General features: G+C 40.0%; 1 protein-coding gene across 4 annotated transcripts in view; it reads left to right on the top strand.

Annotated features, from left to right (window-relative positions):
* USF3 (upstream transcription factor family member 3) overlaps window positions 1-8,818 on the top strand; it is a 43,166-nt gene extending 34,348 nt beyond the window's left edge. For all 4 annotated transcript variants that reach the window (XM_030941205.1, XM_030941219.1, XM_030941209.1 and 1 more), the window contains one exon: window positions 1,154-8,818. In XM_030941205.1, coding sequence (XP_030797065.1) covers window positions 1,154-7,659 — 6,506 coding nt within the window. In that variant the 3' untranslated portion in view covers window positions 7,660-8,818. The remainder of the gene's footprint in view (window positions 1-1,153) is intronic.
* Window positions 8,819-18,156: the final 9,338 nt, after the last annotated feature.

Raw genomic sequence — 18,156 nt, 5'->3', positions numbered from 1 at the left:
TTTTAAACTAAGAAAAATGATCTGCTAGTTTCAGCTTGTCTTTGTTGGAGTGGAGCTTTTCATTTCAGGCTCCCTCACAGGGTGTTAGCCTAGAGAATAGGCTGCTTTGGAAAAGGAATGAGAATACTCTCCACTGTTTCAAGGCAGCTGGGGATGTGTGGGGTCACAGAGCATATACCAGCAGCTAAGTCTGCCACATTAGTGGTACTCATAGATGAAGCTCTCTACCTTAGAAAGGAGGGCTGTGACAATGTCCTCACTGCTCAGTAGCATACCTGCATTGTCCCTACCAAGCAAAGTGCAGGTTCCATTGTCGATGCTTTCTTTGGTGCACTTTGGTGCCACTTTGCTTCTTACGTGCTCTATTCCTTTTTGTCTCCATTGTTTCAAAGGGTAAAATAGAAACTAAAGCCATTTATAAAAGAGACTGTCATCTGGGCATTGTGGCTCATGCCTGTAATCCCAGCACTTTGGGAGGCCAAGATGGGCAGATCACTTGAGATCAGGAGTTCAAGACCAGCCTGGCCAACATGGCGAAACCCTGAATCTACTAAAAATACGAAAATTAGCTGAGAGTGTTGGTGTGCACCTGTAATCCCGGCTACTTGGGAGGTTGAGACAGAAGAATTGCTTGAACCTGGGAGGTGGAGGTTGCAGTGAGCCGACATTGCACCACTGCACTCCAGCCTAGGTCAGAGAGCAAGACTCTGTCTCAAAAAAGTAAAATAAAAAATAAAGAGACTGTCTGTTACTATCACAGGTAATGTTGGCTGCTGCAGCATTTAAATGGCATACTGATATTCAATGTTATTTTCCTAGCATGTTACCATGATAGCAGTATGTCTTCCCTTACTTCAGCTATGTAGCTGCCCTATTGGAAATTTTTAAATTGGGAATTTTGAGGTTTCTACATTATGAGTAATTTTTCAGTTGACCTTTAAAGATTTATACTTTTTAAAGGAGGGCAGAGGGATTTAGGATATCATTCTAAAAAGAAAAAAGAAGTTGTATTAGAAAAGAGCTGAAGAGTCTCAGTTGAGGTATTTAGAATGCTACTATTAGAATTCAGTAGTTTAGTATACAGTTCTTTATCAAGTTATTGTAAATACTGACATTCCCAGGTATTCATAAATTTTTGTTTTTAATATTGTAGCTGAAGAAATAAAAAAGCTACGGAAACAACTGGAAGAAATCCAAAAAGAAAATGGCCGATATATTGAGTTACTGAAAGCTAACGACATATGCTTATATGATGACCCCACAATTCACTGGAAAGGAAATCTTAAAAACTCGAAGGTCTCTGTTGTTATTCCTAGTGACCAGGTTCAAAAAAATATCATTGTTTATTCCAACGGGAATCAGCCTGGTGGAAACAGCCAGGGAACAGCTGTTCAGGGGATAACTTTTAATGTTAGTCATAATTTGCAAAAGCAGACTGCCAATGTGGTGCCAGTACAGAGGACTTGCAATCTTGTGACTCCTATATCTATTTCTGGAGTTTACCCTTCTGAAAACAAGCCATGGCATCAGACCACAGTTCCTGCGTTGGCTACCAACCAGCCTGTTCCTCTTTGTCTTCCTGCTGCCATTTCTGCTCAGAGTATTCTCGAGCTTCCCACCTCTGAAAGCGAATCAAGTGTGCTTGGTGCCTCTAGTGGCTCACTGATTGCTGTTTCAGTTGGACCTGAGCCTCACCAACATCATTCTTTGCACACATGTTTAAATGATCAAAATTCTTCTGAAAATAAGAATGGACAAGAGAACCCCAAATTATTGAAGAAAATGACCCCTTGTGCTATAAACATCCCTCTCAGCTCCTCAGCAACTGCCACTAAAGTGCACCATGGAAACAAGTCCTGCCTGAGCATACAGGACTTCAGAGGTGATTTTCAAAACACTTTTGTTGTTTCAGTTACCACCACAGTCTGCTCCCAGCCTCCCGGAACTGCAGATGATTCTTCTCCAATGAGCATTAGCAAGAGTGCAGACTTGACAAGTACAGCTACAGTGGTGGCATCATCTGCCCCTGGAGTAGGGAAGGCCACCATTCCTATAAGCACTCTTTCGGGAAACCCTTTGGACAATGGTTGGACTCTTTCTTGTTCTTTGCCTTCTTCAAGCGTTAGTACTTCAGATTTGAAAAACATTAATAGCCTTACACGAATTTCTTCAGCTGGAAACACACAGACAACATGGACTACTTTGCAACTGGCGGGAAACACTATTCAGCCCTTAAGCCAGACACCATCTTCTGCTGTGACTCCAGTATTAAATGAGTCTGGCACTAGCCCTACCACAAGTAACCACAGTAGACATGTGGCTACAGGCATCAACTTGAATAATTCCTTTCCAGCAGATGGGCAGCCAGTTGAGCAAGTAGTTGTAACATTGCCTTCTTGTCCATCTTTACCTATGCAGCCACTAATTGCCCAGCCACAAGTTAAATCTCAGCCTCCCAAAAATATCCTTCCACTGAATTCAGCAATGCAAGTGATTCATATGGCTCAGCCAGTTGGGTCAGCTGTTAATGCAGCTCCAACTAATCAAAATGTTATAATTCTTCAACCACCCAGCACCACCCCATGCCCAACAGTGATGAGAGCAGAAGTTCCCAACCAAACAGTAGGTCAACAGATAGTAATCATACAGGCAGCTAATCAGAATCCTTTGCCACTCCTCTCTGCTCCACCTCCTGGTTCTGTTCGACTCCCTATTAATGGAGCCAATACTGTAATAGGGTCTAATAATTCAGTGCAAAATGTTTCAACACCACAGACTTTTGGAGGAAAGCATCTTGTCCACATATTACCAAGACCTTCATCTTTATCAGTGTCTAACTCAACACAAACTTTTTCTGTTACCATGTCAAACCAACAGCCTCAAACCATTTCTTTAAATGGACAGCTCTTTGCTTTGCAGCCTGTGATGTCTTCATCAGGAACTACAAATCAAACCCCTATGCAAATTATTCAACCCACCACCAGCGAAGATCCAAATACCAATGTTGCCCTGAATACATTTGGTGCTTTGGCCAGCCTCAATCAAAGCATATCACAGATGGCTGGGCAAAGCTGTGTACAATTGTCTATTAGCCAGCCTGCCAATGCTCAAACTGCTGCGAATAGTCAAACCACTACAGCTAACTGTGTTTCATTAGCAACTGCAGCACCTCCTGTGACAACAGATAGTTCAGCCACACTAGCCAGTACTTATAATCTAGTGAGTACTTCCTCGATGAACACTGTTGCTTGTTTGCCTCCTAACATGAAATCTAAAAGGTTGAATAAGAAGCCAGGTGCCAGGAAACACTTAGCAGCAAATAAGTCAGCATGTCCCCTGAATCCAGTCAGAGATGTGAGCAAGTTAGACTGCCCCAACACTGAAGGCTCAGCAGAGCCGCCCTGTAATGATGGACTGCTAGAAAGCTTCCCTGCTGTATTACCATCTGTCTCTATGTCCCAGGCAAATAGTGTGAGTGTTTCTGCTTCACATTCTTTGGGTGTTCTAAACTCTGAATCATTAATACCTGAGTCTGTATCCAAATCTAAGTCAACAGAAAAGTCCAGCTCACCCTCCCAAGAATCTGTAACAAGCGAACATTTTGCAATGGCCCCAGCAAAATCCAAAGATTCTACCCCTAATCTGCAACAAGAGACACCTCAGGATAAACCACCAAGTAGTTTAGCGTTGTCAGATGCTGCCAAACCCTGCACTTCAGCCAATGTATTGATTCCATCTCCAAGTGATCCTCACATTTTGGTTTCTCAGGTTTCTGGTTTGTCATCTACAACAAGCACTACAAGTACTGACTGTGTTTCTGAGGTAGAAATCATTGCTGAACCTTGCAGAGTTGAGCAAGATTCATCAGATACAATGCAAACCACAGGTCTCTTAAAGGGGCAAGGTTTAACTACATTGCTATCTGATCTTGCTAAAAAAAAAAACCCTCAGAAATCATCTCTTTCTGATCAGATGGATCATCCTGACTTTTCTTCAGAAAATCCTAAAATAGTTGATTCAAGTGTGAATTTACATCCCAAACAGGAACTATTACTGATGAACAGTGATGACAGAGATCCTCCACAGCATCATTCCTGCCTCCCTGATCAAGAGGTTATTAATGGTTCTTTGATCACTGGTAGACAGGCCGACTCTCCCATGTCAACCAGCTCTGGCAGTAGTCGTAGTTTCTCAGTTGCATCCATGCTTCCTGAAACAACAAGAGAAGATGTGACCAGCAATGCAACAGCTAATACATGTGACAGTTGTACCTTTGTAGAGCAAACTGATATAGTAGCTCTTGCAGCAAGAGCTATTTTTGACCAGGAGAACCTGGAGAAGGGAAGAGTTGGCCTCCAGGCTGATATAAGGGAAGTTGCTTCAAAGCCTTCTGAAGCATCATCGTTAGAGGGAGACCCACCTTTCAAATCACAGATACCTAAAGAGAATGGCACAGGACAGGCAGAAGCAACACCAAATGAATTTAATTCTCAGGATTCAATTGAAGCAACTATGGAGAGACCCCTTGAAAAACCGAGTTGTTCTCTAGGAATTAAAACATCAAATGCACCTTTACAGGCTTCAGCTTCTCAGCCACCAAGCATCACCAGTTTAAGCGTGAATAATCTTATCCATCAGAGCAGCATCAGCCATCCTCTGGCCAGCTGTGCGGGTTTATCCCCAACTTCAGAGCAAACAACTGTGCCTGCAACGGTTAATCTGACTGTTTCGTCTAGCTCCTATGACAGTCAACCTCCTGGACCATCTCTAATGACTGAATATTCCCAAGAACAGCTAAATACTATGACTAGTACCATACCAAATTCACAGATTCAAGAGCCACTCTTAAAACCAAGTCATGAAAGCCGTAAGGATTCCGCTAAGCGTGCTGTCCAAGATGACCTTTTACTGTCTTCAGCTAAACGGCAAAAGCACTGTCAGCCAGCCCCCCTCAGACTTGAAAGTATGTCCCTGATGAGCAGAACTCCAGATACCATTTCTGATCAAACTCAAATGATGGTCAGTCAGATCCCTCCTAATTCTTCAAACTCAGTTGTGTCTGTTAGCAACCCAGCTCATGGAGATGGCCTTACACGATTATTTCCACCTAGTAACAACTTTGTGGCTCCTGCATTGAGGCAAACTGAAGTTCAGTGTGGTTCTCAGCCTTCAGTAGTTGCTGAGCAGCAGCAAACCCAGGCAAGTCAACATCTACAGGCCCTGCAGCAGCATGTTCCAGCTCAAGGGGTATCTCACCTTCATAGTAACCATCTCTACATAAAGCAGCAGCAGCAGCAGCAGCAGCAGCAGCAGCAGCAGCAGCAGCAGCAGCAGCAGCAACAGCAACAACAACAAGCAGGGCAGTTAAGAGAGAGGCATCACTTATATCAAATGCAGCATCATGTACCTCATGCAGAGAGCTCTGTCCACTCTCAGCCCCATAATGTCCACCAACAGAGGACTCTGCAACAGGAAGTTCAGATGCAGAAAAAGAGGAATCTTGTTCAGGGCACCCAGGCCTCTCAGCTTTCCTTACAACCGAAGCACCATGGAACTGACCAGTCCCGATCCAAGAGTGGGCAGCCACATCCCCACCATCAGCAGATGCAGCAACAAATGCAGCAACACTTTGGAAGCTCCCAGACGGAGAAGAGCTGTGAAAACCCTTCAACTAGTCGGAACCATCATAACCATCCCCAGAACCATCTCAATCAAGATATTATGCACCAACAGCAGGATGTTGGAAGCAGACAGCAAGGTTCAGGGGTTTCATCTGAACATGTATCTGGGCATAATCCAATGCAGAGGCTTTTGACATCAAGAGGCTTAGAGCAGCAAATGGTGTCCCAACCAAGTATTGTGACTAGATCTTCAGACATGACCTGTACTCCACACAGGCCAGAGAGAAATAGAGTTTCAAGTTATTCTGCTGAGGCACTCATTGGAAAGACATCTTCTAATTCAGAGCAGAGAATGGGGATATCAATTCAGGGTTCCAGAGTTTCAGATCAGCTTGAAATGAGAAGCTATCTTGATGTTCCCAGAAATAAGAGTTTGGGTATTCATAATATGCAGGGTCGTGTGGACCATACTGTAGCCTCAGATATCCGCCTTTCCGATTGTCAGACATTTAAACCAAGTGGAGCTAGTCAACAGCCCCAGAGTAATTTTGAAGTACAATCTTCAAGAAACAATGAAATAGGTAACCCTGTATCATCATTGCGGAGTATGCAGTCCCAGGCTTTTCGAATTAGTCAGAATACTGGCCCACCACCAATTGACCGTCAAAAGAGATTACCTTACCCACCAGTTCAGAGCATCCCGACAGGAAATGGTATTCCATCAAGGGACAGTGAAAATACTTGTCACCAAAGTTTCATGCAGAGCTTACTTGCCCCTCACCTCAGTGATCAGGTCATTGGGAGCCAGAGGTCACTCTCAGAACATCAGAGGAATGCACAGTGTGGTCCATCCTCTGCAATTGAATATAATTGTCCCCCAACTCATGAAAATGTCCATATTAGAAGAGAGAGTGATAGTCAGAATAGGGAAAGTTGTGACATGTCGTTAGGTGCAATTAACACCAGGAACAGCACTTTGAATATTCCTTTTTCAAGTTCCTCTTCCTCAGGAGATATTCAAGGTCGAAACACAAGTCCCAATGTTTCTGTGCAGAAATCCAATCCCATGAGGATTACTGACAGTCATGCGACCAAGGGCCACATGAACCCTCCAGTCACAACCAACATGCATGGGGTTGCAAGGCCAGCGTTGCCACATCCATCTGTGTCTCATGGAAATGGTGATCAAGGCCCTCCTGTACGTCAAGCTAATTCTTCAGTTCCCCAGAGATCAAGGCATCCCCTGCAAGACAGCAGTGGTTCCAAAATTCGTCAACCTGAAAGGAATCGTTCTGGAAACCAAAGACAAAGTAATGTCTTTGATCCAAGTCTTCCCCATCTTCCTCTCTCTACTAGTGGCAGTATGATTCTTGGACGTCAACAACCTGCTACAGAGAAGAGAGGAAGTATTGTTCGTTTCATGCCTGATAGCCCACAAGTACCTAATGATAATTCAGGTCCTGATCAGCATACACTGTCACAAAATTTTGGTTTTTCTTTTATTCCTGAGGGTGGCATGAATCCACCAATAAATGCTAATGCTTCTTTCATTCCACAGGTTACTCAGCCTAGTGCCACTCGAACTCCAGCCCTCATCCCGGTAGATCCGCAAAATACTCTGCCCTCCTTCTATCCTCCATACTCTCCTGCTCATCCTACACTGTCCAATGATATTTCAATCCCCTATTTTCCTAATCAGATGTTCTCAAATCCCAGCACAGAGAAGGTAAACAGTGGAAGTTTAAATAACCGATTTGGATCAATTTTATCTCCTCCCAGACCTGTTGGGTTTGCTCAACCAAGTTTTCCTCTTCTCCCAGATATGCCACCAATGCACATGACCAACTCTCATTTATCCAATTTTAATATGACATCTTTGTTTCCAGAAATAGCTACAGCGCTTCCTGATGGCTCAGCAATGTCACCTTTGCTTACAATAGCAAATTCCTCTGCCTCTGACTCTTCCAAGCAGTCCTCAAACAGACCTGCCCATAACATAAGCCATATTCTAGGTCATGATTGCAGTTCAGCTGTTTGAATACTGATAAGCGAAATGTAAAGGTAATGAGTGAGATTACAAATGTATTTGTGTGTGCATGTGCACAGACATGTACATGAAGAGAAGGATTTTGTGTGTGTGTCTTTGTATAATCAGTTTTCAGTTATCTTCTGAACGTAGGGAAGCCATGTCAGATGCAGATACTGGGTTGTCAGAAAACAAGTTATCTTTCGTTTTCAACTGCATGGTGTACTTTTTTATTTTCCAAGTTGATATTTCCTAAATACTAATTGGCTGGAAATTGGGGGAGATCATCTTGTCATGTACTGGGTAGTAGGATGGAGCCTAGATTTTAAACTTGATTGTTGATAACTTATAGAATATATAATTAAGTTGCTACTGAAAAATATAGACAGCTTGATAAAACACAGTGGCTCATAACCAAGTGCTGGCTAATGTCAGCATCTAGAACAGCTTCTTACCTATGGCAGATGTTGAACTGATGTTGAGTTAAATGTCTGTAGTTAAAGTCAAGCAGTTAGCAAATAAATGAATTGTTCAATCAGCCTTTATTCTCAAAGTTTGGTTTAGATAGAGGCTTCTTTCTAAATTATAACAATCCATAAATTATCTGAATTGTGTGTCTTATTCTTCAATATAGGGAGCTGTGTTCCTTTAATGTGCCAAGATTCTTTAAAGCAAAGGTCTTCCTTAGACAATTATTTAGCCTTACATATAGAAAGCTAAAAAGTTAAGTACATACGTAGTCTCCATTTTGTGCTTGCATTTTGCATCAAGCCATAAGGGTAAAAGCAGTTAGTTGTATTGTGGAGTTTTGCATGGGTTCAGTTAACAATGGATGTTTCATCAGCTGAGTTTAATTTAGTATTCTCTCTTCATTTTATTTATTGATCTTGAAATAAATTCTTTTCCATTCATTTAAATATTAGGGTTGATCAGGAAATAGTGTGTTTGTAATCTACACATTTATTTGAGCCTTACTTTAAAAATATTTCTGAACAGAGATTTAAACTGTCAGTATTTTCATTTACTAGTAGTATTTATAGTTTAAATATGGCATTGTATATTACATTATTATCCTTCATAACAGAATTATAATGAGGATATGAATTTGTTTATTATTTTTCTTGTTGGTAGATGTGAAATGGTGCTTCAAAAAATACATAGTCTTTCTATATGTCTCTGTGTGTTTAAGTATGTGTGTGTGTGTGTACACATATTTTAAAGTATGAATTGGTCCTTTAAAAATAGGCCTGCCATCTGAAAATGGGAAATTGAGACCTGAGACCTGCTAAAGCATGGAAGAACTTGATATAGGTAGGTTTTTTTTTTTTTTTTTTAATAGACAGAGTCTGGCTCTGTTGCCCAGGCTGGAGTGCAGTGGTGTGATCTCAGCTCACTGCAAGCTCCGCCTCCCGGGTTCAAGCGATTCTCCTGCCTCAGCCTCCTGAGTAGCTGGGACTACAGGCATGTGCCACCACACCTGGCTAATTTTTTGTATCTGTAGTAGAGACGGGGTTTCACCATGTTAGTCAGGATGGTCTTAATCTCCTGACTTTGTGATCCGCTCGCCTTGGCCTCCCAAAGTGCCAGGATTACAGGCGTGAGCCACCGCACCGGCCTAGGTAGGGATTTTTAAAAAGCCCCGCAGAAGTTTATAATACATTCAAAAAACCCATATTAAAATTTGAAAACTTAAAAAAAAAAAAAAAACTAAGAAAACAATGGTATATATTCCTTTACTTAAACCCATGAAGTCCGTTACTTTTTGTTCTTGTTATATTCTGCCAAAAACGGGATGGGATGGGAGAGATGCGTATAAATTGTTTTATCTGCCTTGTTAACAAAGTGAACTCAAGGACCAGCTTTTCTTTTCTTTCTTTTTTCTTCTTCTTTTTTTTTTTTTTTGAGACAGAGTATCACTCTTGTCACCCAGGCTAGAATGTAAAGTGGGAGGATCTTGGCTCACTGCATCCTCTGCTTCCTGGGTTCAAGCAGTTCTCAGGCCTCAGCCTCCCGAGTAGCTGGGATTACAGGTCTGCACCACTACACCTGGCTAATTTTTATATTTTTAGTAGAGAAAGGGTTTCACCATGTTGGCCAGGCTGGTCTTGAACTCCTGACATCAGGTGATCCACACACCTTGACCTCCCAAAGTGCTGGAATTATAGGTGTGAGCCACCGCTCCCAGCCACCCCCCCTTTTTTTTTTGAAATCCTAAAAAGCTTCCTAAGGGTTGGTCAGAGCAGTTAACTCCAGTGAATACCTCTTCTAAAGACTCAACAAAAGGGTCAGTTGTGCCTCTTTAACTGTTCTTACCAAACTCTCCTATCTTTTTCTGCTGCCAACTAAGCAGCCTCCTAGGGACAAAAAAAAAAACAAACAAACCCAAAAACAATATTTTTTTCTTGCTCACAAAGCAAGAACAACCTGTATTTTCTTCCTTCAAAATGGTCTTGGGGAAGAATAGGAGAGCTTCGTGAATAAGTTACTTAAGACAACAGATAAACATAGTAATCAAAACTTTTTATTGAAATAATGTGCCATTTATGACTTGCTTTTTAATTCTCTTAACCGAATTTTAAGCTGCAACATTCAAATTTTTCTTTGTACTTGAAAGGTCAAGTCTGCCAATTTCAAGAAGGACAGTTTTCCATGTGTCTGGCTGTTCATTTTCCGTCTCTCCCTCTCTCATTTGTCTGTCTCTCACTGTCTCTGTCTCTCTCTGTCTCACACACACACACACACACACACACACACACACACAAACACACACACTCTACAGTGGCTGTTAAGTTCTGAAGGACTGGGAACTGCTAGATGTAATTGAAAGCAAGGTAACAGGCTAAGGAGAAACTCAGTTTGAACATTGCAATGCAAAGGCCTCAAAGCCTGTGACTTTCAAGTATTTCTGTTGCATTAATTGTATTTTCCTGCTTAGCTGTGTTCAGACATAGTATTTGCATTTCTCGGAGCTTTCATTCCAACAGTATAACATTTTGATCTTGAAAGAGTCTCAGTAAGGCTTATTTGACCATCTGAGGAAAAATGTGACCGTCCGTGAATAATTGACTCCTACTTACGTGTAGCTTTTAATTACTTTACAGATGTATGCATGTGTATGTAAGACTTCAGTTCATACATGGCTCAATTCTGAAAGTGTTCAGACATTAGTACCCTTATTTGATTTAAAAGCATGAATATATGAGATTTACTAGCAGTATTAAGTGTTTGATAATTAGAGCTACGTGATTTTTGGGAAGAAATTTGTTATATGGTATCTAGTGTTAATCTGAATATAATTTTTGGTAAAGGGATAGCAGAAAACATAGTCAATTTTGGTTATAATAAATGTAACCTTATTCTTGGCCTGCTAATATATGATTATAGAAAGTAAAACCATTTTTTAACTTCTGGAAATACACGAAGTTATGTCTGAGTCATGAGTGACAGTCATTGATTAAATCATTTCTTTGTCTCTTTTTTAGCATTATTGATCACAGAATCAGTTATAAAAAGTGGTTGAGTCCTTCAACATTTAACAATAACTTCTAATGAAGGGGAAAAATTCCAGATTCTCTATCATGTGTAAATGTTAATGTGTCAATCATAGCTGAAAGGAATCTAGTTGATGTTGTTTCTTTCCTGCTTCCTTCCTTCCTGGGAGGAAGGAAGAAGGAAGGAAGGAAGGAAGGAAGGAAGGGAAGAAGGAGGAAGGATGACCCATGAGGTTTGAGTGGTTCCTTTATGGTTTGGAGGGTATTCTTCCTTCTCCTCTTTCCTTTTTCATGGCCGGTTTCTTACTTGGTTTCTTTCTTTTTCTTTTTTATTCTTTTTTCTTTCTTTCTTTCTTTCTTGACTTTCTTTCTTTCTTTTTTTTCTTCTTTCTTCTTCTTTTCTTCTTTCTTTCTTTCTTTCTTTCTTTCTTTTCTTTTTCTTGTCTTTCTTTCTTTCTTTCTTTTTCTTTCTTTTTTTGAATACAAGTTGCTCTAGGATGGCTTATATGTTGTTTTATACCAGTTCAGGAAATTTATTTTTGTTTTTATTGTAAGACCTTTTGGGGTACCAGAGATGGCACCTTTTTTCTAGGTAAGATGTGGGAATTCCTCAATGGTCTTGCTTCATAAAATTTAACATATCAGAACTGGGGAAAGAGAAAGGAGGGGTTGTTCTTTTGCAGCATTTTCCAGTCACATATCAGGGGTATACTGAACTGCAACAAAGATCAACTTTTAAAAATTAGCCTTCTTAAAATACAAAATGATATAAGTATTTTAAAGATAATTTATTTGCCTTGCTCTTGCCTTCTAACATTAGCCATTTCATGGAGAGGCTAAAACTTATACTCCAAAAAATGTGGAAACATGTTTTAATGGGAGTAAAATTAAAAATTTTTGAGAAAGGGTAAAATCTCATTAATATGCATCTTCTTAGCTTTATCTTCCCTTTGATATGTAGGCACTTATGCTCTTCCATCTGCTCCACGTCAAATAGGGCTCAGGGAAGCTGGTCATTTCCTTAGCAGGATGATTACTCCTTTGCCTTGAAACATTGATTGGGCCCACCATGTATGGATCAGCGTGTGGTAGTGAGTCATACTCCCAAATCAGGGATTCCCAGGTCTTGGCTTTGGGAACCAGCATGCCTCGTATTCTCTTAAAGAGCAACAAGAATTTCTTGAAACAAAATTAGCCAGAATTGATTTAAAATATTTCGATGTGCCATATGGTTCTGTCCCTTGGTTTGGTTGGCCTTGTTTTTTCCTGTGGAAGAGTGAAAGGGCAAAGGTGATGCCAAAATGAAACAGCTTTGGAGTGATATCTTGAGGAGCCTGGAAGTCATTTTTGTAATTCTGTTGTCTGTATAAATGCTACCTTTGCCTGGAGGTAGTGTGCCTGTGGCTGTGTACATCCAGAGGGCAACAGTAATAGCCAACCAGACAAACTAGTGAAGTTAATCTGTGAGTGATGATTTTATGATACCTATATGCAAATTAAAGGCAGAAGTTAGTTTCTTCTCAAGATGCCTTTTTGGCTGAACGTTACGATTTTTCTTTCCCCAGGATTTGACAGAAAAGGGCCTTTTTTGGATTTAACTATATTCTGTCTGCATTCTATTCTTCCTGCGTAGGTTTCTACTAGAGCCTGTGGAGGGGGGACACCAAATTTAGATTGAGGCAGTCCACGCTGGTAAGAAGCGTGAGGACCTTGTTGGACACAGAGCTTCTAGATCTTTCCACCTGTAGCCTCTACCCTGTTCCTGCACTTTACCTGAAACTGTGCCTCTGGTCTTTAGACCAGCTGTTGGAACATATCACTCGCCCACTCCTCTGTTATAGCAAAGGGCCAGCTGGGATGGTACATGCTGTGTAATCAGACACCTTCTCGACAAGTACAGCTGATGTTTCTCACTGTTGCCTTATCATTCTCTGAGCCATCTTTGATGTTGATTTGTAAAAAAAAAAGCAAAAAACAACAACAAAAAAACCAAACTTACTAGTTAGTAGCAAAACTCCTGTTAAACTCAGAGCTTGTATGTGGTGGTCATTCAACATCCTTATTTCTAGATTTACACAAACTGTACCAACTGTAATCTTTTTCTGGCACGTGTATGTGGTCAGATGCTTCATAAACTTGAACCAACTTGGGTTGTAAATGTTGGGCATGATATACAAATTGGGGCATTTTGGATGACTGCATAATCCTGTCATTAGAGATTTCATAAGACAGAAGATAACTATTTGTAGTTTAACACATTTTTCAAAAAGATGATCTTTGATTTTTTCCCTCAGTTGTGTATACACCATACTAGCACCATACTATGTCATAGGAACTTAAAGTTAGATGTATCAAAATCCCTTCAGTTTTCTGAGACTTCTCTGTGCTCCCACCCCTGAAGTCTTCAAATCATTTTTCACCTGTGAAGTCACTAAGGTACTGGGCTTGACTACAATGGTAACCATTAAGGGGAGTTGAACTGTTGATCTTCCAAGAAGAAAGGGACCAGACAGTGTTAAGATGCTGCAGTTGTGTTACTGTGAAGAAAAGATTCGCTTCCACTTTCAGCAGGCTATATAAATATATATACATATATATATATATATATATTTTCACTTTGGTTAAAGTTGAAAATCTGAGGAGAACATAATTACCTTCACAAATTATTTATAGATACACTGGGTGAGAAGCTTACTGTAGGGCAGTCACCAGAAAATAACTAATTTTAGTGGTTTCAATAGTGTAATATTTGTATCTATTACCATGGCAGCAGTGTCTGCTGCACACTGTGTCCTATTACTGTAAATTTCCTGGTTTATAATTCTTATGGAAACTAATTTGTTTTGTAATGGAATCCAGAGCAGATATGTATAATATGATCAGGATTGTCCTACAGTTGTAAATAAGAATAGGTCCTGTTTATTTTGACATCTTTTTACAAATGCATTGTATTAGGGTGTGAATATTCTGAACCATCCTCTTGTTTAAAGTTTGGAAATTTTTATTGTTAAATGTAACATTTTAATGGTTGTAATAATTATTTGTATAGATATGAATATAGTATTTTATTTAAGAAAATAAACTTTGCATTTTTGCATTGTAAATTCTGTCTTCCCTGCTCATTGCATGTGCCACTTCAAACCTGCATTGAAGTGGCTTGTCTTGCACTGAAGTACTCTATTCAAATAATCTTTAAATTTTGCTATAACATCTGAAAATAATGCCATGACATATTTACCATAGGGATTGTGTTCCTCATCAACCAGCAGACCTCAAATCATAATTATGACCAGAACTATATTATTAGAACAAACTGTATACCTCTATACTCATAAAAAGTAAAATCAGAGTTTCAGATCTGGAAGAGTATTTCAAGATGATCCGCTTTAAACTCTCTGCTGATTTTATAGTGGAGGAAACTAAAGCACAGAGCTGTGAGACAAGTTAGGTCTTTCCCGATAGCTACCCACATCACTTAGCAAAACTCACAAGCATGAAGCCTGGAGGCAAAACAATTGCACGGGAACTTGTACAGTATAGAGTGATGTAAAGTTTAAATGCCCATACATCAAGACAATTTATTGTTTGGGCTAGCCTACAGGTGTGGTAAAAATGATAAGGAAATGATAAACTCAAAATTCAGGATAATGGCTACTTCTTAGAAAAGGATGAAGGTGGATGATATCAAGGAGGGAGGAGTACTTCAAAAGTATTGTTGGCCGGGTGCGGTGGCTCAAGCCTGTAATCCCAGCACTTTGGGAGGCTGAGACGGGCGGATCACGAGGTCAGGAGATCGAGACCATCCTGGCTAACACGGTGAAACCCCGTCTCTACTAAAAAATACAGAAAACTAGCCGGGCGAGGTGGCGGGCGCCTGTAGTCCCAGCTACTTGGGAGGCTGAGGCAGGAGAATGGCGTAAACCCGGGAGGCGGAGCTTGCAGTGAGCTGAGATCCGGCCACTGCACTCCAGCCTGGGCGACAGAGCAAAACTCCGTCTCAAAACAAAACAAAACAAAACAAAACAAAACAACAAAAAAAAAGTATTGTCAATTTCTATTGCACTGGGTAGCAGATGCTCAGGTGTTGATCTCATTTATGCCTGAAGTCTTTGTCCTGTGAATGTCTAAAATATATCCTAAAGTTTTAAAAGGTAAAATGGCCAGACACAGTAGCTCACACCTGTAATCCCAGCACTTTGGGAGGCTAAGGTGGGTGGGTCACTTGAGGTCAGTGATTCGAGATCAGCCTGTCCAACATGGTGAAACCCCATCTCTACTAGAAATACAGAAATTAGTTGGGTGTGGTGGCACACACCTGTAATCCCAGCTACTCTGGAGACTGAGGCAGGAGAATTGCTTGAACCTGGGAGGCAGAAGTTGCAGTGAGCCAAGATTGTACCACTGCACTCCAGCCTGGGCAACAGAGCAAGATTCCATCTCAAAATAAATAAAATAAAAATAAAAAGTTAAATGAGGACCTTAGACACCACTTATTCTCACATGTACTCCAGAAAATGAAAGCTCACAATATTTTCCTTGACCTACCTTCTTGGGACTTCAGATTAAAAGTTAGTATTCTGACTGTGAAGGGCTAACTTCCTACTATTGCATACCACCTCCCATTCAGATGTTATAGATGGAACATACATTTTGATTATACAAGAAGCCCTATTATGCCACGAAAGACATAAATCATAAAGATGCAAACACTATGCTTAAATTTAATCTAAAAAGTTATAGTTTAGTTTTTGGAATTAACAGCAATTACAAATAGAATGATCTGAACAAAATTCCAGAGAGAAATTACATTTCTATGTAAGCTGAGATCTCTGGTCCTTTTTCCCCTGGGGATGTTGGATGAGTCTGGGCTGAAAAGGCAGAGTGAAAGCACCCATAGTTTCATGAAGCATAGGAAATAAAGTCCTGCTAGAGGGAGCAGATGTCATTCTCAAGACATTTAAAACCAGAGGCAAACTGAATCTAACGCTGCATCCCAGCTCTCATACAGCTCAATACTCTCTGCCTAACAAAGAAAACGTGAACCCTCTCTGGTGGAAAATACCATCAACCTTAATCTCTAACGTTCTTTTATATACAATCCCCAGAAAATGTATCCAATATCTAGGAAATGTGGCCAATAAGCAGAAAGAAAAGCAGATTGTGTAAGTAGACCCACAGATGATCCAGATGCACAGACAATGGCTTTAAAATAACTATAAAATATATTAAAATGGAAAAAATTTAAAATAGGATAAAAATAGAGAATTACAATTTATAAAAAAAGAAATGAAACAAAACAGTAGTTGCTGGGGAAAGGTGGAAGGGTTGACTACAAAGAGGAACAAATTATGGGGGGAGATGTTCTATATCTTGTGTTGTTAAAAGTCACAGAATTGTACTCTGTTGGGTGGATTTTGTGTGTAAGTAATACTTCAGTAAACCTGACAAATAATGGAAAAAAAGAACAGAATGAACATCTAGAGCTGGAAAAGTGAAATTAGGAAATTCTTTTTTTTTTTTTTTTTTTTGAGATGGAGATGGAGTCTTGCTCTGTTGCCCAGGCTGGAGTGCAGTGGCGTGATCTCAGCTCACTGCAAGCTCTGCCTTCCAGGTTCACACCATTCTTCTGCCTCAGCCTACCGAGTAGCTGGGACTACAGGCACCTGCCACCACAGCTGGCTAATTTTTTTGTATTTTTAGTAGAGATGGGGTTTCACTGTGTTAGCCAGGATGATGTTGATCTCCTGACCTTGTGATCCACCCACCTTGGCCTCCCAAAGTGCTGGGATTACAGGCGTGAGCCACTGCGCCCAGCCAGGAAATTCTTAAATAAATTTGTAGTAAAGTACACATATAGTCAATAGGTAATCAAACCAAAGCACAGAGAGAAAAAGGAATAGAAAAGAGTGATCAAAATGCAAGATATGTGTGGGGCACTGTCAAAATATCCAACTTATGTATCACTAAAGTCTCAGAGAGGAGAGAGAATTGGACAGAAGTAATATTTGATGGGTGAAAATGTTCAAAACTGATAAATATATTAACTATAGATTCTAGATGTTTAGTGAACCCACAGTAGGATAGTAAAGAAAGTTATACCTATTCATCATAACCAAACATCTGAACTCTAAAGATAAAGGACTTTGGGAGGTCGAGGCAGGCAGATCACTTGAGGTCAGGAGTTTGAGACCAGCCTGGGCAACATGGTGAAACCCTGTCTCTAAAAATACAGAAATTATCCAGGCATCGTCATGGGCACCTGTAATCTCAGCTGCTTGGTCCAGCTTGGGTGACAGAGTGAGATTCCATCTCAAAAAAAGGAAAAAGAAAAGAAGAAAATTTGAAAGCACCTGGATGATAAAGATCAATTGCCTTCAAAGAAGAAACAATAGGACTGCTGACTTTATAACAAAAGTAGTGGAAGCTAGGAGACAGTGGAATGGCATCTTTAAAGGACAAAAACAAAACAAAACAAAACAAAAAAACCCAAAACAAACAAACAAAAGAAAGCCCTACCAACATGGAATTCTATAAATTATGAAAATTCCCTAAAAACTAAAAGAGAAACACATATTCATACAAACAAAAATTGAGCAATATTTTGTTTTACCAGTAGACCAGCACTACAATAAATTTTAAAGGAAGTTATTTGGTTTGCCAGAAAATGATCCCAAGTGAAAGAAGTGAAGAGGGCTTGAAAGGGTAAATTATTGGCAAATATAAAAGAATATTGAGATTTAAAACAATAACAATGTCTTGTAAGGCTTATGCAAATGCAGAAGTAAAATAGATGACAATAATAAGACAAAGTGAGAGATAAATGAAGTAAAACTGGTGTGTATATTTTATTGCTGAGAAGTTGTAGAAAATGATAATTAAAGGTAGATGGTAATAAATCAAGGTTCTGTATTATAATTTCAAAAGAATAATACAATATGGCAAAACTGAAATGCTAATAGATAAGATAAAATAGAGAAGGTAAAAGGGAATAACAAAATACTTGATTATTCAATGTATT

Source organism: Rhinopithecus roxellana, chromosome 1, assembly GCF_007565055.1.
Source record: "Rhinopithecus roxellana isolate Shanxi Qingling chromosome 1, ASM756505v1, whole genome shotgun sequence".
NCBI classification, from domain to species: Eukaryota; Metazoa; Chordata; class Mammalia; order Primates; family Cercopithecidae; genus Rhinopithecus; species Rhinopithecus roxellana.
This window is presented reverse-complemented; position numbering and strand designations above follow the sequence as displayed.